Below are 24,675 nucleotides of genomic sequence, written 5' to 3' on the forward strand. Positions count from 1 at the left end.
GAGAAAGAACGAAGAGGGAATAACTCCTCCAGAATAAACTCATACCTATCTTGATCAAAAGACCCCCTCCAACCATTCCCCTTGGCCCCACCCACCAAAAGGTAGGGAAAGAAACATACAGGCTGACATCTGAAAAGAGCCACAAAAACAAAGGGACAAAGAGGAGGAGGAAAAAGGCAGGACAGGGGGTGGGTTTTACCTACTTTGCAGCGGGCGGGGCTGCCCCACAGCAAGCTGGCGCACCTGCGCACCAGTCAAAGTCAGCTTGTTGCCCTGGATTTGGAAGGTGAGAGGTTTGCTTCCCCCTGTACTAGCCACTGGCCGTTGTGCCAGTGAGGCTAACTGCCCGATGCTGACCACTTCACCTGCTATGAATAAAGAAGAGGCTTAATGTACATGGGGCTCACTCTGCTCAAACTCACTTCACAGACCTTCATGAGGCACAAGTCTCCAGTTTCTCCAACCCTCCCCCTCAACTTACCATGTTCCAATAAGCTTAGCCTCCACCTACAGCCTTTGAGCTTTTGACACGCTACTCCTTCCAATCCCACCTGTTTGCTTTGCAATCTCCTTTACATCCTCTAACAGCTTTCCACCATACTGAGCTAATCACCACCTGCCTCCTCTACACTGCCCTTTTATCCCAAATAATTTTCTACTGCTAGGCTTACCACTATTTATTCATCTATGGATCATCTCCCCAACTAGAGACTGTGAACTACTTGAGGGCTCTTACTTGATTATGAATTACCAACGCCTGGCAAAATACCTAATATATGTTAGCCACCATGATACACTCATGGTCCTGAGCTTTTCCTCTCCAGCTCCATGGCATGTAGGCTTTCCTCCCATCTCAAGTCCTTCACCCTCACAGAGCCCTGGGAACTTACAGGGCAGGCGAGCTTGCATATCGGGAGACAGGATGAGGCGCTGTGGAGCAGGAGTAGGAGCTGGCACTGCCGTGGTGGGAGCCGTGGCTGTGGTGGTACAGGTGGTGGTGACAGCAGCAGAAGGGAAGGTATAGCCTGGTGGCACGGTAAGGGGCTTCAACAGGCTGGAGGAGCCTGGGGGCGGGGCAGGGCTCAGGCGAACAGGAGCAGGTGGGGCTGGCTTCAAGGATAGGGTTGGCGTGGGAGGCCGTGAGGTCCCACTCAAGACCCCCAGAGGGGATGGCATCACTGTAAACACAAAGCAAACACTTATCAGATATACCTTGACTAAAGCCTCAGCCTGGTCCTAGAAACCTCCATACATAATCCCTTGTAGCCCATCAAACACCACACCCCTGTCTCCAACCCAGCTCCTCAAACACTAATTTCATTACTTCTCCCCCAATCTGAACAATCTGTCTGAAGTATCCCCCAGCACCCTGGCTCCCTTGGAACTCACCCTGGGGAAGAGGCCCACCGTTTGGCTGCAGTGGGGGCAAAAGAACAGGGCCAGGAGGCCGGGATGCCGGAATGAGTGGGGGCCCGGAAGGCGAGGCCGACACCATCAGTGGTGCTGGCAGCACTGGGGGGGTTGGGCCAGGGGTGGGCTGGGCTGAGAGCTCAGGGCCTGGAGGGGGTCGGACTGGGACAGGGCCCAGAGGAGTCCGTGGACTGTTCACCACCACCACTGTCCGGCCTTCTTGCTTGGGCATTGGCTGCAGCATCCTACGAGGAAAAAACAAGGGGATGGGTAGGGAAGGAGGGAGAGCGAAGAGTAGGAAAAGAAATTAATAAGGAAGATGAGGCAGAAAAACAGATTATAAAAGCAAAGGAGGGAAAGGTAAGACCCAATGGAGAAAGAGGGAAAGAAATCCGATAACCAAAAAGCACAGAGCAAAAAAAGAAAAAAGAAAAAGCACGAAGCAGAGAGAGGAGGGAGAAAAAAAAAAAATCAGTGACAAACACAAGGGCCTCTCCCAAAATCATCTTCTGGTTATTCTATCCCCCAATTCCTCCAAGTATTTTTCATCCATCTATATGAACATTCCAGCCTAGCCTCCAACTCTTACCTTTCCACCCCAATTCCCCCCAGCCAGCTGCAGCCACTTTTTTCTAGGAACCCACTTCCTTATTCCTCGGCCCTGGTACCTGTTGACCTTCATCTTGACCGGCTTGGGCCGGGGTGGGGGGTCTGGAGCAGTAGCCACCTCTAGCAGAACCCGGCGGGAAAGGCGGTGCTGGGGTAGAAATGTGTCGGCCTCATATCTAGAGACACGACCCTCCAGGCCAATGAGATCAAATCGACCCATGTCTATCCGCTGACATAAGAAGGAACACAAGAGCATAGTGTCAAAGGAGCCAATTTGGCAATGATTTCTTGGATATCACACCAAAAGCACAGACAACAAAAGAAAAAAACTGATAAATTAGACTGCATCAAAAGACACTATTAATAAAGTGAAAAGGGAACCCACAGATTAGGACCAAAATTATTTGCAAATCATGTATCTGGTAAGAGGCTAATATCCAGAACACACAAAGTCCTACAACTCAACAAAAAAAAACAAACAATCCAATTTAAAAACTGGCGGGAATTTCCTGGCGGTCCAGTGGTTAGGACTCTGCACTTTCACTGCTGAGGGACCAGGTTCAAGTCCTGCTCGGGGAATTAAGATCCCACAGGTCCCACAGCGTGGCCAAAAATAAAAATAAAAATAAAAATTGGCAAAGGTCTCAAACAGACATTTCTCCAGAGAAAATATACAATAAGCACGTGAAAAGATGTTCAACATCACTAATCGTTAGGGAAATCAAAATCACAATGAGATACCACCTCACCTACTGAGACAGCCGTTATCAAAAACACAGAAAACAGGTGTTGGCAATGATGTGGAGAACTCAGAACCTTTGCAAAATGCTGGTAGGAATGTAAAATAGTGCAGCTGCTATGGAAATCAGTATAGCGGTTGCTCAAAACATTAAAAATAAAATAATCATATGATGCAGCAATTCCATTTCTGGGTATATATACCCAGAAGAATTGAAAGTAGGGACTTAAACACACATTTGCACACCTATGCTCACAGCAGCATTATTCACAGTAACCAAAAGGTGGAAACAACTGCAGTGTCCACTGATGAACAGATAAACGTGGTATTTGTCTCTATGTATGTAAATGTATACATGTGCATACTCACATACATGTATACACATACACAAGAACATGTACAATAGAATATTACCCAACCAAGGAAATCCTTACACATGCTTGAAGACATTCTACTAAGTAAATATGCCAGTCACAAAAGGACAAATACTGTATGATCACACATACATGAAGTACCTAGAATAGTAAGTTTATAGAGACAGAAAGTAGAATGGTGGCTGCCAGGTGCTGGGAACAGAGGGAGAATGGGGAGTTATTATTTAATGGGTATGGAGTTTCAGTTTAGAAAGATGAAAAAATTTCTGAAGATGGATGATAGTGATGGCTGTACAACTATGTGAATGTACTTAGTGCCACTGTACCACATGCTTAGAAATAGTTAAAATATTTAAGCATTATTAATATGCCAGGCAATTCTAAAAATATTAACACAATTCTCACAAACATACTGCAGAATAGGCCTTATAACCCCAGTTTTGAAGGGCAAGCAAATTTAGGGTTAAAGGTTAATAATTAGCTTGCCCAAAGTGACACAGTTAGAAAACAATGGAATAATGCTGAGGTGACAGGGCAAGTAAGTATGCAAAAGGTCAGACTCCAGCATAAAGAAAAGAGGTGCAGGGTTGGGTAGGGCCAATAACCTTGGAGGCAACTGCTTACCTGGAGAGGGTGGACATCAGTGGCCCTTAGCACCAGAGAGGCGGTGCTGAAACAGATGCCTGGAGTGATGAAGGGGGAGGTAACGGGTCGAGGGTCAAACAGGTTTGGATGATTGCAGACTTTCCGCAGCTGCATCAAAATGTTGATGACGCTCATGAAATGGCCCGTGGCTAGTGTCTCCTTAGTTCTGGGAGAAAGGAGAAATAAATGGGACATCTTGATAGTCACCTCTGCTCCACTGTAGGGTCCCAGGCCCACCCTCGGTCCTCCCTTACGTGGTCTGTGCCATGAAGTCATCATAGAGACAGCGCTGGCGCTTGGAGAGCCGGCAGCGGATAACATGCTCATATTTTTTGGGCATCTGCTTCTCAACATCCACCTTAACTCGGCGCAGCAAAAAAGGCCGCAAAACCTAAAAGCAAATAAGCAGGAGGCTGACAGGAGAACAGCGGGCACTATACCCCAGGCTAGACCCTCTACCTGGGTCTTGGCCTGATGACCAGCAGAGCGCTGGCTTAGCCCATCAGTAAACACTCATGGAGCCATGCAGCATGCCGGGAACCAATCACACAAAGATGAATCAGATGCAAGCCCTCCTCTCAAGGAATTTATTATAATGAAAGAGACGAACATAAAGATAATACCACAACACAAGAAGTGATAAAGAAGGCACTGAGGACAGAGCAACTAACTAAGCAGAAGGGATGGGTCAAACTACAGTTCCAAGGAGTAACTGTAAATTTACAAGATTGTGAAAGTAAATCCAGCCAAGAAGCTGAGAACAAATCTGTGGCACTGACAGCAGCATAGAAAACCAAAGACAAATCTGAGATCTCAGGAGATAAAATCTGATATGACACAGTCATCAAGTTGACATGGAAGAAGTGAAAAAAGAGAAAATAAAGAGGTATAGTTTCACTAAATCTAGTGTGGTAATCATTTCATGATGTATATAAGTCAAATCATTATGTTGTACACCTTAAACTTATACAGTGCTATATGTCAATTATATCTCAATAAAATAGGAACAAGTAATATTAAAAATATTTTAAAACTTTAAAAAGGAGGAAATATAGTTAAGGAAGACATCTTGGTTTCTACTGATAGTTTGATTTACCAAACTGATGGTGTTATTGACCAAAATGGAGTAGAAATAATAGGCTATAAGGCTTGAGATGTTTGGCTTATAACAGAGTGAGTTCAAGAGGAACTTTCTGGCAGGGTAGGCGACAGCTGCCAAGGCAGGGCTGAGCCCCAGGGGCTAAGGAGAGAGGGAAGTGCCCCTTGCATTCCAAAAATGTCAGGCTGAAGGCACCAAGCTGAGAGGGAAATTTTTTTTTTTTTTTTTTTGCGGTACGCAGGCCTCTCATTGTTGTGGCCTCTCCCACTGTGGAGCACAGGCTCTGGACGCACAGGCTCAGTGGCCATGGCTCACGGGCCCAGCCGCTCTGCGGCATGTGGGATCTTCCTGGACCAGGGCACGAACCCGTGTCCCCTGCATCGGCAGGCGGACTCTCAACCACTGCGCCACCAGGGAAGCCCTGAGAGGGAAATTTTTATTGTTTTCTGTATAAAAATGTCCATCAGATGGGGGTCAAAAGGGTTGGGGGCAGATAACAAAAATAAATAAATAAAATTTCCAAAAAAGAGGAACTTTCAATTAAAGACATTATCAGAAAATTTAAATACAGGTTGAGTGGTCTAGAGAGTCAAGGAATTATATAAATCAGTATGCCGATGAGATAAGTAAACTGGGTGACAAAAAAAAAGTAAAGATCAGAATGCTGAGAGATGTTATTTAAAAGCTGGACACTGGACAAAGGAAGAGGAGCCAGAGAAGACCAAAAATAAAAAAATTTAAAAAATAAAAGAAGAAAAGAAAAAGAGAACACAACAAAACTATGTAATTGTGGAAAGTCAGGTAAAGAGAAACCCAAGCCAGGAACTGATCAGCATTATCATTCTACTCAAAGAATAAAAACAGAAATGCTACCATTAAAGAAAACAAGCAGAATGATGACTAAGATGGGGTCACTCAATCTGGCAATGAGTTAAGTCACTGGAACACTGCAGTTTGACAACTGGGTAAATTCAGCCTAGCACTGACTTCCCTCTTCCTAAGGGTTTTCTGGGTATTGCCCTTAGTTCCTTGCCATTCCCAATGCCCTTGACAAACTGGTACAGGCCCTACCTTGTGAAGGCGTTTGACTAGACCTTCATTGTACTCTTGGCTGCCCTCAATCATGCCAGTTAGGGGATTAGAGAACCATTCTTTGAACTCGCGATGAGACTGGAAGACATGGGGCATCAAAAAGTGCATCAAGGACCACAGTTCCATGAGGCTATTCTGCAAGGGTGTTCCTGTCAGGAGCAGGCGTCTCTGGCTGCAAAGAGGCAGGGAATTACAGGGAGGATGGTCAGCAAAGTCCCAACTGTGCAAGAATCCCACCCGGCAGGCCAAGTCAACCCTCCCATCAATCTCAGACATCTCCATCTCCACCTGTTGAAGTTGAGCAATGACTGCCAGCGCTGAGACTTGAAGTTCTTGATGTTCTGAGCCTCATCCAGAATGAGATAGCGCCAGTTCTTGCGGCGGAAGGCCTGGTGGTCCTGCAGCACCAGCTTGTAAGATGTGATACACACATGGAAGGCATTGGGCTTGGTCCAGCCCTGCAGTATCAGGAGAAAGTAGCAGAAAGTGGGGTAAAAAGAAAGAGCAAAAAGAAGACATCCTAAGATCTTCCAGGAACAGAAATCATGTTGGGAGAAAGGAGAAAAGTCCCAGGAGCAGAATGGGGTAACAGAAAGGGAAGGGAAAGGAACTCATTTGAGGAAAGGGCCTAAAAGTATACGAAACATCAATAGGGGAAGGGAGCAATCACATGGGGAAGCAAACCTGCCGCTTGAGCTTCCTCTCCTTCTGGGCTCCATAGTAAGTAAGGATTTTAAAGCTGGGGCACCAACGTTTCAGCTCCATCTCCCAGTTCAACATCACGCTGGTGGGGACAATGATCAAATGGGGACCCCAGTTACCTGTTTAGCGAAAGAATGAGAGATGTACAACACGGTGACTGCAGTTAATAATACTGTATTGCACATGTGAAATTACTAAGAGTAAATCTTAAAAGTTCTCACCACAGGAAAAAACAAAATGTTTTGTAACTATGTATGATGATGGACCTTAACTAGTCTTACTATGATGATGATGATCATTCTGCAGTGTATACACATACCAAATCTTTATACTGTACATCTGAAATATAGTGTTAAATGTTAATTATACCTCAGTTTTAAAAAATAAAGTAAGATTCAGAGAGATCTGGGGCAGAGGAATTTTTAAAAAGATGAGAGATGGTAAGGAAATACAAACTGTGGGGTTCTGGAACTCAGGTATAAAACCCTGACGAGGGGCTTCCCTGGTGGCGCAGTGGTTGAGAGTCCGCCTGCCGATGCAGGCGACATGGGTTCTTGCCCCGGTCCGGGAAGATCCCACACGCCGCGGAGCGGCTGGGCCCGTGAGCCATGGACGCTGAGCCTGTGCGTCCAGAGCCTGTGCTCCGCGGCGGGAGAGGCCACGGCAGTGAGAGGTCCGCGTACCGCAAAAAAAAAAAAAAAAAAAAAAAAAAAAAACCCTGACGATTCTGTCCTAATGGCCCTTCCTAAGAATCCTAGCACCATAATACAAATGAACTTATTTACAAAACAGAAACAGACGTACAGACACAGAAAACAAAATTATGGTTACCCAAAGGGAAAAGGGAGAAGGGATAAATTAGGCGTATGGGAATGACAGATACACACTACTACATGTAAAATAGATAAAAAGAATTTACTACATAGCACAGGGAATTACATTCAATATCTTACAATAACCTAAAAGGAAAAGAATCTGAAAAAGAACATATACATACATACGTATAACCAAATCACTTTGCTGTACCCCCCGAAACTAACCGAAAATTGTAAATCAACTAAGTCAAAATTTGGGGCGGGCGGGTTGGGGAATCCTAGTGCCTACAATGACCTCTCTATACAGTTATTGACCAGAGTCAATGAAGCTACTTATCAGCAAGAGACTGTTTCACCATGCTACAGCTGAAGTCATTAAATAAGCTTCCCAGGAAATTGGCCAAGAGAGACCCAAGAAGAAGGGCCCGGCCTAGTTACCTTTCTCACAGGCCAAGTGGGCAAGCAGGGAAATGGTCTGGATCGTCTTGCCTAGCCCCATCTCATCAGCAAGAATGCCATTAAGCTTCTTCTCATACATAGTAACCAGCCAGTCCAGCCCAATGTGTTGGTACTCCCGGAGCTGGCCCCGTAGGAGCAGGGGGATGGGTGTCTTCACCTAGTAGGTAAGAGGAGAGGTAACACAATGGAATTGAGGAATCTGTCACTGAGAAACAGGAGACTCAAGATATGAGAAAGCAGGGGCTTCCCTGGTGGCGCAGTGGTTAAGAATCCACCTGCCGGGCTTCCCTGGTGGCGCAGCCATTGAGAGTCGGCCTGCTGATGCAGGGGACACGGGTTCGTGCCCCGGTCCGGGAAGATCCCACATGCCGCGAAGCGGCTGGGCCTGTGAGCCATGGCCGCTGAGCCTGCACGTCCAGAGCCTGTGCTCCGCAGCAGGAGAGGCCCCAGCAGTGAGAGGCCCGTGTACCAAAAAAAAAAAAAAATCCACCTGCCAATGCAGGGGACATGGGTTCGAGCCCTGGTCCGGGAAGATCCCACATGCCATGGAGCAACGAAGCCAGTGTGCCACAACTACTGAGCCTGCACTCTAGAGCCTGCCAGCCACAACTACTGAGCCCAAGTGCCACAACCACTGAAGCCCGCATGCCTAGAGCCCATGCTCCACAACGAGAGAAGCCACCGCAATGAGAAGCCCGCACACCACAACGAAGAGTAGCCCCCACTCGCCGCAACAAGAGAAAGCCCGCACACAGCAACGAAGACCCTAGGCAGCCAAAAATAAATAAATAAATAAATTTATTAAAAAAAAAAGATATGAGAAAGTAGAAGCTTGGGCCTGGAAATACCTGGGTAGTGGCCAAGGTATAACCCTTGGGCTGGAGACTTTCAGCTGCTGCAGCGATGTCAGTAATTTCTTTCTTAGGGCCTAGAGTGGTGGTGGGCCCTGGGGTGGGAGGTCCACTGCCTCCATCTGCCTCACTCTGCTCTTCGTCCCTGGCAAGCAAGTACTCCACCCCAAAGTCATCATCTTCCTCCTCTTCCTCATCTGCTTGGCTCTGTGACTGGGACTCCTCAGATTCCTCAGACTCAGATTCCTCCGATTCCGAACTCCCGCTTGTCTCTTCCTCTTCTGAATGCTCATCTTCCTCATCCTCACTCTGTTCCTCAGTAGAGTCTAAAGCACAAGATCAAGGCTTAGTGTCCACCATACCTACTCCTCCAGTCTTGCCCTCCCCAGCTCTTGCCTCATGACCACACATTCACCTGACTGACTGCTACTATCCTCTTGAGTAGCCTCCTCAGCTTCTGTGGCCGCCTCTGGTTCACAGTCAGAGCTGTTAGCCTCAACTTCATCTTCATCTTCCTCTTCACTACTCCCAGAACCTGGGGCAGAGGCATCAGAGGCATAGGCTCCTGCGTACTGCTGCAGTAGCTCCTCCACAGACAGCTCACCTGGAAGAGAAGTGAAGGATAAGCCTTTACATGCTTCACGGGGAAGAAGGGGAGGTCTGAGTGGTGCCAGTTCATTTTACCTCAGCTTCTACAGACACTGCTAGGCCCAGGTCTGAAGGGAGGCAAAAGAGTTTACTTTCAGCAGCAGTTATTTTCAGCCAAGCCCCGTAACATGGGCTAGAAGTGTGGATGGTCCTGCCTTCCATTGGGAAGGACGGCATCAATCTGAGGAACCTCCCCTTTAAGGTTCAGATCAAACATGGCCACTATCCTCTTCCAATAGTTCTTCCCTCCACTCAGCTCTCACATCACTTTGTTCAAACTTCCATCATAACCAATCATAATTTTCTACTTATAACCATCTATAAATCTGTCTCTGTCATTAGATCTGGAGTATCTCCAGAAAGGATAAGAGTGCCTTATTCATTTCTTTATCTCTGGCATTCTGCACAGAGACACCAAGTGGGTACTCAGTAAAATGTCTGGTGTCACCTTCTCGAGCCAACTCGCTCAGCTCCATGGCATGATCCACCTCCCCTTCCAACTGCTCCTCAGCTGCTATGGTATCCTCTTCATCCTCCGCTAGGAAAGAGAATGAACCAAGATCAACGGGGACAGAGGCTCAGAACACAGTCCAAGTGGAAGAGGTGAGAAAGTCTGAAATATTAGGTCCAGACAATTTAAGGGGTAAGAGGCAACAGGACTGAGAACAGGCCTGACCTTCATCTTCATTGGCAGCAAACTCCTCATCCTCCTCATCTGGATGCCAAGGCTGTTTGTTGCGCTGTGTGACAGAGGAGGGTGGGGGCTTTACCTGTTTGGCAGACGATGAAAAAGGAGAAGGCCTATGGTTAGAGCAGCAAGAGAAAGACACAACGTTGAATAAGATGTCACAGAATAGTCTCTCTGTCCCACTGAGTGACAGTTGCCACTGACACCGTCCCAAGGCAAGGATACAACCAAGGGTTTTCAATTTCAGTACCAGCTACCAAATCCTGGCCCCACTGCCCAGGGGAGGACCCGTGAAAGTGCTAGAAGAGAAACACAGGCCCCCAACACCAACCCCATGCACTCGGACACATGGAAAAACAAAAAGCTTAGGTCCAGAAGAGACTTCAAGGTTACCATCTCAGCTCCGAACCTACAAACCAGCAAGTGAGTATTAGGGCCATTTCACAGAAGCGACAAGGACCAAAGTTCAAGCTCACACAGCAATTCTAAGAGTACAGTACACTCTTCCACACATCAGAAACCTGGCCATCTCACACTGTAACTTGCCCCAAACCCAGATTCTTTCCTATCCAACCTCAAATGAGAGCCCAACTGCTCAGACCATGGAGGACTCCTAAAAACCACAACCAACCTCATAGACCGGAAGAACTCAGTCCTTAAGGCTCTCCCTCTGCTCCCACTCTGAACCCACCTTCTATCCCCTTCTGCCCATACCTTCAACACCTGAGAGGACTCTTCTTCACCACCTTCTTCAGGCCCATCTCGGGTGTCACTATCATGAGATGAGGGGGTTCTTGAGGGGCTGGAAGGCCCTCCTAGCAGCTGAGGGGGGAGGGAACGGAGCAGCTCTTCCAGTGGCAGTTCTCCCTCACGTCGAAGTAGCTCAATCTCACGCCTCTGGGTCTCTGCATCATTGCCTTCCTGTTGTTCTTCAACCTCAATCGTCTCCTCATCATCCTCTTCCTCCTCCTCTTGGGGTTGGAAGTCCCCATCTATAGCAGGAGAACAAGGTCACAAAGTCCACGGGGCCCTGCAAGCCACAGGGTGGGTTTTCAGCTCTGGAAAGGGTACATGAGGAAGAGTAACAGAGCTAAAGAGGACACACACCTTCATCATCCATCCGGGAAACTGGGGGTGGAGGACTAGAGGCAGCTGAGGAAGAGCCAAGGCAAGGGGAGGAACCAGCTTTGCTGGAGGTTAGTGGCTGGTTGAGGCTCTGAGACAGAAGGTCTGAGTACTTTTCAGTTTGCCCCACGATGAAGTCCAGGTGCAGGTCCAGGGCTTTTTTCCGCTTTTCCTCAAGCCGGGACTGTTGTTTGAATTGCACCACCTGACACAAGCATGAAATGGAGGGATCACCAAGATAATCTTTTACTCGTGTATTCTTACTCAACATTTAGGGAAGCCTCCACTATGCTAGGCCCTGGGCTGGCTTTTCAGGAGGGAAGAGCTAAATGACCTTAAGGGTGCTTCTGAGGAAAGCAGAAAGGAAGCACAGAATAGAGGAGCCAGCTTAGTCTCTGGCAGTGGGGAAAGACTTACAAATGTATCTGGAGCTGAATCTTAAAGATTAAGTAGGTGTTCCCTAAGTGAAGATGAGGAAAAAGGCATCCCCTGCAGCAGAAAAAGCATGTGTAAATGGCCACGGACATACAAGAGAATGTTTGAAGTGGAAAGAAGAAAAGGGGGCTTCCCTGGTGACGCAGTGGTTGAGAGTCCGCCTGCCGATGCAGGGGACACGGGTTCGTGCCCCGGTCCGGGAAGATCCCACATGCTGCGGAGCGGCTGGGCCCGTGAGCCATGGCCACTGAGCCTGCGCATCCGGAGCCTGTGCTCCGCAACGGGAGAGGCCACAAGAGTGAGAGGCCCGCGTACCGCAAAAAAAAAAAAAAAAGAAAAGAAAAGGAACTGGCAGAATACAAGAATGAAAATATAGACAGAAGCCAGGTAATACTTAAGAAATAATTACAGGGACTTCCCTGGTGGTCCAGTGGTAAAGAATCCCCCTTACAATGCAGGGGACATGGGTTCGATCCCTGGTTGGGGAACTAAGATCCCACATGCCGTGGTTCAACTAAGTCCACGCACCATGACTACTGAGCTCGCACGCCTCAATGACAGAGCCCACGTGCTGCAAACTACAGAGCCCATGTGCCCTGGAGCCCGGGCGCCACAACTAGAGAGAGAAAACCCACACGTCACAACTAGAGAGAAGCTCACACACCGCAACTAGAGAGAAGCCTGTGCACCACAACGAAGACCCTGACACAGCCCAAAAAGATAAAAGAAAATAAACAAAATAACATTAAAAAAAAGAAACAATTACAACTTAATAAATGAGAACAATTCAGTTAATGAGAACTTTGATGGTATTTAAGCAGGTAAATGGCACACACTTGAAAAAGCATGCTGAACGGGCTGCAAAGGACAGATGGCCAAGGGGAGTCAAGAAGTCCTATTATCAATCCCCAAATGCAGGACCCATATTTTTCCATTGTACTTCTCTCTTCCTCGTAGAACTCAATGCTTGAAAGGTCCAGCACACAACAGAAACGTCATCAGAGTTGCATGAAATAATTATCCACTCTCCCGAGGAGAACTTTTGATCATTCCTGCTACCATGCTACCCACCAGTCAACACCAAGGCATTTCCCTTTCCCAATCTCTGCTGCCTACCTTCTCCACATTGCTCCAAAACTGCCTAACATCCTTGGCCATGGTGGAGGCGATTCGGCGCAGCTTGGCCTGCTCCTCCCTCCGGGCCCGTTCCTCTTTCTGCCGCTGCTCCTCGTGGTGCCGGATCACCATTCGCACCACCTGTGGGAATGAGGTGAAAACACTCCAAGGCCAGACGCTCGGCCCGTCCCCAAGTCAAGGGTAAAGAGAAAAGTCAAAGCCAAGAAACCTGGTAAGTCAGAGCTTGCCTCTTGAGACTAGAAGCATTTACAAGCACTGTACACCATTATGTTTGGTTCCCTTCCAACCAACCTACCCATCAAGAAAAAGCAAACCTGAAAACAAAATGGAAGGTAGTAGGTCCAGTTGAGGACATACCTTACGGGCCACACCCCGTTTCCAACGGCGCTCCTGAGCAAAGTCGGCAGAGAGCCACTGCATCTCCTCACACAGATAGTCCCAGTGGCCCTTGGGGCGGGGAGGCTCGGGCACTTTAGGCAGTCTCTTCAGTGACCAGAAACCCTCCTTCCGCAGCTCAGCAATCCGAGTCTCAATCTCAGCCTCCTAATGAGGAAGAGCTAGGTCAATCAAGTTACTTGACATATACTTCACCTCATGACCATGGCTGAATCCCTGACCTCTGACTACGTACAGGCACTGACTGGACTGAGTGTTATATGCTTGTCTTGAGTCCACATACCAATCCTACGAGTTGATATTATACGCTCTCCAGGTGAGCAAAAAGAAGATCAGGGAGATTGAGTGATTTACTTGCGATTACAAAGATAGGAGCTGATAAGTACTGGGAATTAAAAATAGGTCTGACTCCACACACCAGATTTCATGCTTTTTCCATTTTTTCACACTCCATACCTTATGAATATAGGCACAACTTAGGAAAACATATCCAAGGGAAGCTTCCCAGAGAACAAGGAAAGCATGCTTCCTTACTGACTCTAGATACATTGCAGGGACCTTCACTGCCGCAGAATTCTACTTACACAAGAGTGTATGTTCGTACTTAAAAATATGCTATAAAATCCAATTTACATAATCCTGTTTGTTTTTAAAAAATATCATTTTTATAAAATGTATTTTTTAAAATGTACTTTTTTGTGGAAAATACTGAACAGTTATACACAAAAGATTAACAGTGGTTAGTATTACAAAAAGATAACAATGTTTCTACATTCGTTATATCATAAAAAGAAAAATGAAAGCACTTGAAATTTTTATTTAACAGAGGTGACTTATAAACTCAGGACAACTGCCCTCATTATTTTTGTCCTCTCCTGACAAAAACTAAATCAAAGGAACTAACAGCCACAGATGAGACAAGGAACTAAATGGCCTGATGGTCACCAAGGAAACACCAAGAAAGACATGGATATTAGACCAATGGCTCTCAAGTTCAAGCATGCATCAGAATCATCTGTAGTGCTTTTTAAGACAGTGCTGGGGGCTTCCCTGGTGGTGCAGTGGTTGAGAGTCCGCCTGCCGATGCAGGGGATGCGGGTTCGTGCCCCGGTCTGGGAGGATCCCACATGCCGCTGAACGGCTGGGCCCGTGAGCCATGGCCGCTGAGCCTGCGCGTCCCAAGCCTGTGCTCCGCAACGGGAGAGGCCGCAACAGTGAGAGGCCCGCATACCGTAAAAAAAAAAAAAAAAAGACAGTGCTGGACCCCACGCCTAGAGTTTTAAATGGGTAGGTAGAAGAAGGGTACGAAGAATTTGCATTTCTAATAAGTTCCCAGGTAATGCTGATGTTGCTGGCCCAGAGACAACATTTACCTCTGGTAAGTTTAACAGAGACTACAGGAGAAAAACGTGAAGTAGAAACCAGTAAATCTTAGGAGGCTCATAGCTTACAAAACACTTTTGTGTCTATTTTCTCCTTTAACTTAAACCTTTTAACAGCCTATTCACTCCTACACCATCCCTATTTAAAAAAAAAGAAAATGAGGCTCAGAGTCCAAGAAACTTGTTCAAGATCAAAGCAGAGACTGTACTGTAAATCAAAGATAAGGAAAGAAATGTAAAATACCCATGGGACATAGGAGTTCAGGGAGGAAGACTCCCAAGAAGCCTCATGGGCCTTCCCAATACATACATGCTTGGCCTGCTCTGCAATCTCAGCATGGCTCTTCTCCCACTTTGGGCCCTTGTTAGCCAGGTCAGCAGCCTGGGGTAAGCTGAGCCCCTCCAGGGGCACTGTGGCACCATCTGGGGGCCCTGGAGGTCCATCCAAAGAGGAATCTTGAGCTATATGCTGGGGGGAGATGCCACCTGCCCCACTAGAGGCTGGGGAACTGGATGAGGCAGGGGACACAGGATTGCTGCCTGTCATGCCGTCCGACACCATCTAGAAAAGGGAGAAATGACAGGTAAGATGAATGCTTAGCAGCACTCTACCATGGGTTTTAAGTACATTCCTTCATTCTATCTCCACAAGAAAAAGCTCTGGAGTAAGGTATCAACCTCACTTTTATAAACACAACATTTGGGATAAAGTTTTAATAAGGTACTCAAGACAGCAAAGCCAAGTTTCCAGTAAACACTTGGCATGCAAGAGGAATTAGAGCCTGACATTTACACAATTCCCAAATTCAAGACTACTACTATAGCACATGACCTCAAATTTTAATGATCTTTTCAGAACCTCAATGATTTCACTCACATAAACAACTCCCTGTTTTTCCCTCCTTTTCACAGCAAGTATGACAGATTCACCCATGCGAATAAATCTGAGCTACCACCAAATTCAAAAAGCATCAAAAAATCCAAGATCACCTAAACCTCTTTATGTTCATCACCAGCCTCGATAGTTTCCTTTACTGGAGAGGTAGATGGGGAAAGGGAGGATTAGTCACTGTTCTCAAATATCCACCTATTACAAGGTACCGTATAAACAATAATGAGTATAGAACAAAGTCCTACTTAAATGTGCATAGTGAGGGAACTCATGAAATTCACTCTGGCACACAAGCCTCATAGTGGGCCACTCAAATTCCTACCTCAACTAAATGAAGAAAGACATTATGTCGCATAATTTCCCAGCTGCTCAGGAAAATAATATCAAACCCATAACCATAAAAAGCCTACTGTACGGAAAACGTAGGTCTGTCCAGTTTTTTAAAAGTCATCATTTTCTTCTACCTCCAGCACTCCCTCAGTATGAGAAAAGAATGAATACTACACACCATCCACAAGGCTTACCTCATTCCAGTTCCAAAAGAAACCGAGCTATTCTCAAAGTACGCAGTCTTAAAAGCATTTTGTCACAAACCCCATTTCCAACCTGGCTTAATTCAACTTTTTTCAGGTAACGAGGAATTTCCATGCTCTTAGAGATCAACATTATACTAATGTCAAGTAGAATATGACTATCCAACAGGCTTGACAGCCCACCTGAGCATCAAAGATTCTCCAAACTCAGTTACCAAGGTAGCTAGGGTCATGGAAACACGGCTAAGACCTTCCACACTTCTTCTGCCTCAAAGCCAGCAGCCCACAAAGCAGAAGCAGAGAAGGAACCCTCCCCACTTTCAAACCTGTGTTTGCAAGATTGGGAGCTGAGGGTGAGCAGGGGAGGGGCTGCTCTGCATGGTCCCACTCCCAGGCTCCTCTTTGGATGCCTGAAGAACGACTGGGTCGTTGTCACCACTGCTGCTGGCCGAGGGGCTGGCGTCCGGCTGCAGGGCATGCTGGGAGCTGGCCTCATTCTGGGCCACCGGCCACCGGGACCCGCCTTCCAGGGCCCGGGGCCCACTAGGGCGTCCCAGCCTCCTCTCAGGTTCACCGGCCTCTGGAGCACCTAAAGTAGGGTAAAAAGAGTAGAAATGGGATTTAGAAAGATTAAGGAATCTTCTTAAAAAACAGGGATAACACTAACAAATAAAGATAATCGAACACAGTGATTATAGCTTACGTTTCTTGAGCATCTACTATGTGTCAAATACTTTACTGAGTACTTACTTGATGTGTTCTATAATCCTCCCATCTACCTTATAAACCAGATACTTTTCATGCTGTGATAAATGCTTACTTAGCTCCTTCTACATACCAAAAACAGAGCTACGCAAAAAAGACCGCTGACATAAACGCAGCTTACATTCTAATATTTCCTCTGTTTTATAAATTAGGAAATCAGAATACAAAGAGACCAAAAGACTTGCATAAGGTCACAGTAAGGAAGTAGGAGGAGGAGGACAAACCTAGACAGTCTGATGCCAAAACCGAGAGAACATGCTACTCTCCTTGGTAGACTCAGGGTGATCAGATCTTTCTCTCTCCATAGTCCCAGATCTGTTATTGCACCACAATCATTATCTCAAACATCTTTCCCATTAGCATCAGCACATGAAATGGTATATGAGTCCTCACCTGTGTGAGCTGAGACCACACCCCCTGTGAAAGTCTGTACTTCCACGGTGCCGCCGTACTGAGGGGAATCACGCCTGAAACAAAAAGGGAGGAAAACAGCAGTGAGGAACTAATCCACATTTACCAACACCCATCAAAGCTTTCTTTACACCAACTTTTGAGGCTTTTAAATATACCCAAATCAGTTTAAAGGCAGAAGACAACTACAGTAGTAAAAAAAATCACATTTCAGAAAAATAAAAACAAACCACGTTTTGTGAAAACAGAATTCCCTAGTAACATGAGATTTTGGCTGGGGAGGAGAAGCAAGGAAGTGAAGCCCCCCAAACAAGTTTATAAAGCTTAAGGGTAAAAGGCTCCAACTTCTGAATGGAGGACAAATTAACAAAGCCAAAAAAGCTGTCACAGCCAGAAGCTCAAAAGGTGCTGGCTGCCTGGCAGCCAGCTCTCCTTTCCAGTGAGGGCTAAACGTAGGAGGATCCACCCTTCCTCAGGGCAGGCCCTGCGACTCCTATACCTGCGCCATATGACACTTCCCCAAACAGCAGAACTAGAGCAGGAGACCTTAGAGGAGCAGAGGTAAGGAAGCCCGAACAGCAAAGAACCATACCCCGGAAATAGGCAGGGTAAACCCACACAAGGCCCGGAAGTGTTTCCCCAGTGTTTAAGGAAATTCTTTAACCACAGTGCAGCCTTCGATTCACTCCACCTTCCACAACAGAGTCACTGGAATCGAGCTAACCAGAATCCAAGAAGCTTGAACTCTCGACCCCCTTCTTTATTACCGTCTCCCAACCCGTCCCCACAGCCTGACCCAGCGTGACCCCTGACCTCTGTCCCAACTTGCCACTAGCCCTAAGATAGCCCCGCCCCCTCCTAGACTCCCACCCCACCCAACGTGCGCGACTGGGGGAGGGGCCCGCGCGTGCGCGCCTGGAGGCGGAGAAAGCCGGCTGCGCGCACCGCCCGGGGGCTCCCGCCAGAACCCAAGCCCACGCACCCAAGGGTCGCAGGACTAGGAAGCCTCTCATCCCTGCCCGTCAGGGAGCCCCCACCACCAGACCGCGAAAGGCTGAGATAAGGGAGGGCTCGTGCCGCCAGGTCCTGGCTCCTGACTGGATATGGTGGGCGCGGGCCCCGACTACTCGTCCCACGCCCCCCTTCCTCTTCCCGCGCGCCCCTTAGGGGGGACTGGGGTTGGTGGGCGGGCAGGAGCGCACCTGGGTCCGTCCTCTCACGGCTCGCTCGCTCGCTCAGGCACGCGTGCGCAGACGGGCGGGAGGGGAGAGAAGACGCGCCCGGGCCCAGAACCGGCCGGCCTGGCCCCCCTCAGCCTGTCGCTATGGGCGCGCGCCGACAGCCTCGCGCACCGGCCCCGGGGCCCCGGCCGAAGGTGCGCGCGCAGCACCCCGGGAAGGTGGGAGGGGAGGCGGTGGCGGAAAGATGCGCGCGCAGTCACCCGTAAGGGGAGGGGAGCTGTGGGGCGTCCGCCATCTTGTCTCCCTCTCCTTACCTGCGTCCTCGGGGGCGTGCGCACCACCCCCCCTCCCGCCGAGGAGGGGGGAGGGCCCCCTCTTGGCCGCCGCCTTCGCGGCCTTTAAATTCCCCTGGGGCCCGCGGTTACTGTCACCGCCTTGCTTCCACTGCTTCCTCTCGCGGCACAGAGATGCGGGCGGTGGGTGGGAAAAATGGGAGACGCTACTCGCAGCGAACCGCCACCGCCGCTTCCGAGGCCTCACCAAAATGGCCGCCGCCGTCTCGGCCGCCACCACCAACACCACCGCCACCACCACAGCTCACTATCGCTACCGCCGGCGCGGCCCGTCCTCTCGCGAGAGACAGTAACAGGAGGTTCGGGGAGCGGAGAGGTTCGCGTGCTAGCGTAGGGCGCTGTCCGAAGCGCAAGGCAGGCTGGGAGATGTAGTCCTCCCGGAGGCTCGCCGCTTGGTCCGCGGCGGAAAGCTTACCCTCCACCACGGAACCTGCCGCTGGGGCTGCTTTGCGGCTGCCAACTCGGATCGATACACCCCACTTTTTTTTTAATAGATCACCCAGAAAGCTGAAGCAATTTCTCAGGTACTTTCAACAAGTTAGCAGTGGAACCTGGGCCTCTGGATTCCCATGACAGTCCACTTATGTAGAGCTGCTTCGTTTTACACAAGGATGGTATTCCCAGTAACTCCTAAGCACTTATGCCATCTGTTAGCCAACTTTTTAGGTTAAGAACCCCTTTGGGAATATGATACCCTCACCCCGAAATAAAATAATAATAATAACAGATACCTTCTATTGAGGCCACTTTGTGCACTTGATTATCTCTTTTAATCCTAGCAGTGCTCCATTTTACAAATGATTTGAGGCTCATAGATTAACTAGTGACAGAGTCCAGAACGAAGATTCATAACAAAGCAGTCAAAGTCACAAGGATACAAACACAAAATTTACCACCTAAAGCCCACCCTAGGAGCCAGGTACAGAATCCGAGATAAAGCTCTCATTCAGCTCCTCTTCATCCACTCCGTTGAGCTCTTCCCCATTCTACTCAAAGAGCTGATTCTCTCTCTGTGTCGTTGATTTGAAGTACTGTTTTTGTTACAGCAAAAACCAGGGGTTGAAAACTCAAAAACCTAGGAGGACCAGGAAGGTAGTGTAAATAAAGCAAAGAGGGGCAAAATACATCAGATTCAGCCACAGGCTGTCAGTTTGCTACCTCTGTCCTATGCTGGAGCCTCAGGGCACACAGAAGCATCAAGGATGGATTGTTTGATTGAAAAAGTGGGTAAGTGCCCATCCATTTAGGCCCAGTTCAAAATCTTTGCAGGCCAAGCTTACATATTTCTGAGACTCCATAGAACCACACTGAACTCCCAAGAGAGCTCACATTTCTTGGCCTTCCCATATACTTTTTTATCCTTTTTCAATATTTTTCCTTCAGAATTTAGCTCAAGGGCCACAACCCCCAGATGATCTCTCTTGACTACCCTTCTGGCTCCCATATCCTCCTGGGCTCCATAAAGAACTGATTGCATTGTATCTGGATTCATGGTCTGTCCACCCCACGCCCAAAACTGTTGTTAACCCCTTGAGAGTAAAGACATGGTTTATACCTGACAATTCACTATGCCAGTCTCAGAAAGATTATTCAGGAAATTTACTAGTATTATCACACCTTATGAAACACAGAAATAACGTATTGGATATGTGAGCTCAAACTCAAGGTAAGTCTAAAGTCTGTCTTCCATTTTCATTGACTATAACCCTGGTCCAGCCACCATCATCTCTTGGCTTGGATTACTCCTGACTGGGCCTCCCACTTCCACTCCTGTTTCCCTTTACTCCTTCTCCACACAGCAACCAGAGTGACCTTTTCATATAAATCAGAGCATCGTGCACTCACACTTAAGATCATCTTAGTTCTCTTAAATGAAAATGATGTATCATGGTTTAAAATTCCCATAGGACAGACATTATGTTGAGCTGAAACAGCCAGACACGAGAGTAAATGCATAAGATTCCAATTATATAAAATTCAAGAGCAGACAGAATTAATTGATGGTGATAAAAATCAGAACAATAACCATTGGGAGAGAAAGGTTTTAACTGGAAAGATGCACAAGGGGGATACTAGAAATGTATCAGGTTGGTAAACTATGGCCCAAAGGGCAAGTCTTGCCCACCACCTGTTTCTGTACAGCTGGCAAGCTAAGGATGGTTTTTACATTTTCAAATGGTTGAGGAAAAAATCAAAAGAAGAAAAAATATTTTGTGAAAAAAAAAATATATTTTGTGATACGTTAAAATTACAAGTAATTCAAATTTCAGTGTCCGCAACTAAAGGTTTATGGGAATCTGACCATGCCTCTTCATTACATAGCAACTATGGCTGCTTTCCTGCTATAATAGCAGAGCTGAGTAGTTGCAGCAGAGACCATAGCCCACAAAGCCTAAACTATTTTCTATCTGGCATCTTACAATAAAAAGCTTGCTGACTCCTTCCTGTTCTATATCTTGATCTGGATGAGGTCACATCCAGGGTTGTATACAGATGTAAACATTCACTGAAATGTGCACGTAAAATTTGTACACTTTATGTATCTCACAACATGTATTTTATACTTTTTTTAAATAAAATAACCCTACAGGATATGATCTCTGTCTATTTTTTTTAACCTCATTTACCCCTTGTTCACTATACTACAGCCACCTTGCCCTTCTCCAAACCATCCATCCAATTCACTTCTGCTTCCAGAGCCTTCATCTCCATTGTTCCCTCCATCTAAAAATTTTTCTTGGAATTCCCTGGCGATCCAGTGGTTAAAACTCAACGCTTTCACTGCGTGGGCCTGGGTTCTGTCCCTGGTCGGGGAACTCAGATCCCCCAAAATAATAATAATAAAAATTTTTCTCATGGCCAACTCTTACTTTTCATGAAGGTCTTAGTTCAAATGTTGCCTCCTCAGAGAAGTTCCCTGACATTAAATAGCCCTTTCACTGCCTGTCACTCTTTATCATGTGCCTTTTTCACAACCCTTACCTGAAGTTATTAATTTATTTGTATGTTTGTTTATTGTCTGCCCCCTTCCCACTAAAAGATAAACTCCTTGAGAGCAGGTACATTGTCACAGCATTCACAGTATCTCTAGATAATTAATATATGAAAACCATTTCAAACAACCCTGTGAAGAAGAGATTGTTCCATTAGGCAAATGAAATTTTGGTTGAATGAAAAGTGAATAATGAAGACTCAATATTGTCAAGATGCCAGTTCTTCCCAACTTGATCTATAGATTCAACGCAATCCAATCAAAATCCCAGCAAGTTACTTTGTGGATATCAACAAGCTGATTCTAAAATTTGTATGGAGAGGCAAAAGATCAGAATAGCCAAAACAGTATTGAAGGAGAACCAAGTTGCAAGACTGACACTACCAGACTTCAAGCCTTACTATAAAGCTGCAGTAATCAAGACAGTGTGGTATTAGCAAAAGAATAGGCAGATCAATGGAACAAAAAAGAGAGCCCAGAAATAGAGCCACATAAATATAGTCTACTGATCTTTGACAAAGGAGCAAAGGCGATACAATAGAACAAAGGTAGTCTTTTCAACAAATGGCGCTGGAACGACTGGACATCCACATGCAAAAATTTAATCTAGACACAGATCTTATACCCTTCACAAAAATTAACTCAAAATGGATCACACACTTAAATGTAAAGCACAAAACTATAAAATTCCTAGAAGATAACACAGGAGAAAATCTAGATGACCTTGTATGTGGCAATGATGACTTTTTTTTTTTTTTTTTTGGCTGCATTGGGTCTTCGTTGCTGTGCACACGCTTTCTCTAGTTGTGGCGAGTGGGGGCTACTCTTCGTTGCGGTGCTCGGGCTTTTTATAAAAAATAAATTTATTTATTTATTTTTGGCTGTGTTGGGTCTTCGTTGCTGTGTGCAGGCTTTCTCTAGTTGCAGTGAGCAGGGGCTACTCTTCGTTGCGGTTCGCGGGCTTCTCCTTGCGGTGGCTTCTCTTGTTGTGGAGCACTGGCTCCAGGTGCGTGGGCTTCAGTAGTTGTGGCACGTGGGCTCAGTAGGTGTGGTTTGCAGGCTTCTAGAGCGCAGGCTCAGTAGTTGTGGCGCACGGGCTTAGTTGCTCTATGGCATGTGGGATCTTCCCAGACCAGGGCTCGAACTGTGTGTCCCCTGCATTGGCAGGCGGGTTCTTAACCACTGTGCCACCAGGGAAGTCCAATGGTGACTTTTTAGATGCAACAACAAAGATATGATCCATGAAATAAATAATTGATAAACCGGATTTCACTGAAATGAAAAACTGCTCTGTGAAAGACAATGTCAAGGGAATGAGAAGATAAGTCACAGACAGAGGGGAAATATTTGCAGAAGACCCATCTGATAAAGGACTGTTATCCAAAATATACAAAGAACTCTTAAAACTCAAAAATAAGAAAACAACCTGTTTAAAAAAAAAATGGGTCAAAGACCTTAACAGACATCTCACCAGAAAAGATACACAGACAGCAAATAAGCATATGAAAAGATGCTCCACATCATATGTCATCAGGGAAAGGCAAATTAAAACAAAAATGACATACCACTACACATCTATTAGAATGCTCCAAATCCAGAACACTGACAACATCAAATGCTGATGAGAATGTGGAGCAGTGGGAACTCTCATGCATTGCTGGTGGGAATGCAAAATGGTACAGCCACTGTGGAAGACAACTTAGTATTTTTTTACAAAAGTAAATATACTCTTACCATACAAACCGGTAATCACTCCCTTTAAACACCCAAAGGAGTTGAAAATTTTTGTCCACACAAAACCTGCACATGGATGTCTACAGCAGTTTTATGTAGAACTGCCAGAACTTAGAAGCAACCAAAATGTCCTTCAATGGGTGAATGGTTAAATAAGCTGTGGTACATTCAGACAATGGGCTATTTATTATTCAACGCTAAAAAGAAGTGAGCTATCAAGCTATGAAAAGACATGGTGGAATCTTAAACACATTACTAAGTGAAAAAAATAAATCTGAAAAGACTGCATACTGGGACTTCCCTGGTGGTGCAGTGGTTAAGAATCTGCCTGCCAGTTCAGGGGACACGAGTTCGAGCCCTGGTCAGGGAAGATCCTACATGCCACGGAGCAACTAAGCCCGCGCGCCACAACTACTGAGCCTGCGCGACACAACTACTGGAGCGCACGCACCTAGAGCCCATGCTCCGCAACAAGAAAAGCCACCACAATGAGAAGCCCACGCACCACAATGAAGAGCAGCCCCCACTCGCCGCAACTAGAGAAAGCCCGCTCAGCAACGAAGACCCAATGCAGCCAATAAATAAATGAATTAAAAAAAAAAAAAAAGACTGCATACTGTATGATTCCAACTATATGACATTCTGGAAAAGGCAACACTATGGAGATAGTAAAAAGATCAGTGGTTGTCAGGGATTGGGGGTGGGGAGATGGGACGAATAGGAACACAGAGGATTTTTAGGGCAAAGAATACTCTGTATGATACTTACTGGCGGGTACATGTCATTATACACTTGTCCAAACCCATAAAATGCACGTCAGGAGTGAACCATAATGTAAACTATGGACTTCGGGTGATAACGTGTCAGTGTAGTTTCGTCAGTTATAACAAATGTACCACTCTCATGGGAGATGTTGAAAATGGGGCGATACTATGCATGTGTGGGGGCAGGGGCTATAGAGGAAATCTCTGTACCTTCCCCTCAATGCTGTGAACCTGAAACTGTTCTAAAAAATAAAGTCGTGGGGAATTCCCTGGTGGTCCAGTGGTTAGGACTTGGTGCTTCCACTGCAGGGGCCTGCGTTCTATCCCTGGTCGGGGAACTAAGATCCCGCAAGCGGGATAAATAAATAAATAAATAAAATACAAGGCACAGGGATATTAGCTCGGTGCTTTGTGACAGCCTGGAGGGGTGGGATAGGGAGAGTA

At 46.7% G+C, this 24,675-nt stretch overlaps 1 protein-coding gene and 1 non-coding gene across 2 annotated transcripts in view; both read right to left on the reverse strand.

The window, feature by feature from the left end:
* The window catches only part of SRCAP (Snf2 related CREBBP activator protein), a 30,678-nt gene extending 14,267 nt beyond the window's left edge, over positions 1 to 16,411 (reverse strand). The window contains exons 1-20 of the mRNA XM_065892799.1: positions 16,358 to 16,411; positions 14,917 to 15,168; positions 13,186 to 13,371; positions 12,808 to 12,948; positions 11,239 to 11,461; positions 10,846 to 11,123; positions 10,120 to 10,213; positions 9,892 to 9,981; positions 9,211 to 9,399; positions 8,793 to 9,121; positions 7,924 to 8,101; positions 6,653 to 6,789; positions 6,257 to 6,426; positions 5,948 to 6,140; positions 4,032 to 4,168; positions 3,757 to 3,943; positions 2,079 to 2,248; positions 1,390 to 1,655; positions 891 to 1,178; positions 204 to 368 (exon numbers count right to left, since the gene is read on the reverse strand). Coding sequence (XP_065748871.1) covers positions 204 to 368; positions 891 to 1,178; positions 1,390 to 1,655; positions 2,079 to 2,248; positions 3,757 to 3,943; positions 4,032 to 4,168; positions 5,948 to 6,140; positions 6,257 to 6,426; positions 6,653 to 6,789; positions 7,924 to 8,101; positions 8,793 to 9,121; positions 9,211 to 9,399; positions 9,892 to 9,981; positions 10,120 to 10,213; positions 10,846 to 11,123; positions 11,239 to 11,461; positions 12,808 to 12,948; positions 13,186 to 13,371; positions 14,917 to 15,168; positions 16,358 to 16,411 — 3,727 coding nt within the window. The remainder of the gene's footprint in view (positions 1 to 203; positions 369 to 890; positions 1,179 to 1,389; positions 1,656 to 2,078; positions 2,249 to 3,756; positions 3,944 to 4,031; positions 4,169 to 5,947; positions 6,141 to 6,256; positions 6,427 to 6,652; positions 6,790 to 7,923; positions 8,102 to 8,792; positions 9,122 to 9,210; positions 9,400 to 9,891; positions 9,982 to 10,119; positions 10,214 to 10,845; positions 11,124 to 11,238; positions 11,462 to 12,807; positions 12,949 to 13,185; positions 13,372 to 14,916; positions 15,169 to 16,357) is intronic.
* LOC136135760 (small nucleolar RNA SNORA30/SNORA37 family) lies at positions 10,304 to 10,434 on the reverse strand. Its single transcript, XR_010656605.1, has one exon. It is a non-coding gene; the product is annotated as a small nucleolar RNA SNORA30/SNORA37 family (small nucleolar RNA).
* Positions 16,412 to 24,675: the final 8,264 nt, after the last annotated feature.

The sequence above is a fragment of the Phocoena phocoena genome, chromosome 15, assembly GCF_963924675.1.
Source record: "Phocoena phocoena chromosome 15, mPhoPho1.1, whole genome shotgun sequence".
NCBI classification, from domain to species: Eukaryota; Metazoa; Chordata; class Mammalia; order Artiodactyla; family Phocoenidae; genus Phocoena; species Phocoena phocoena.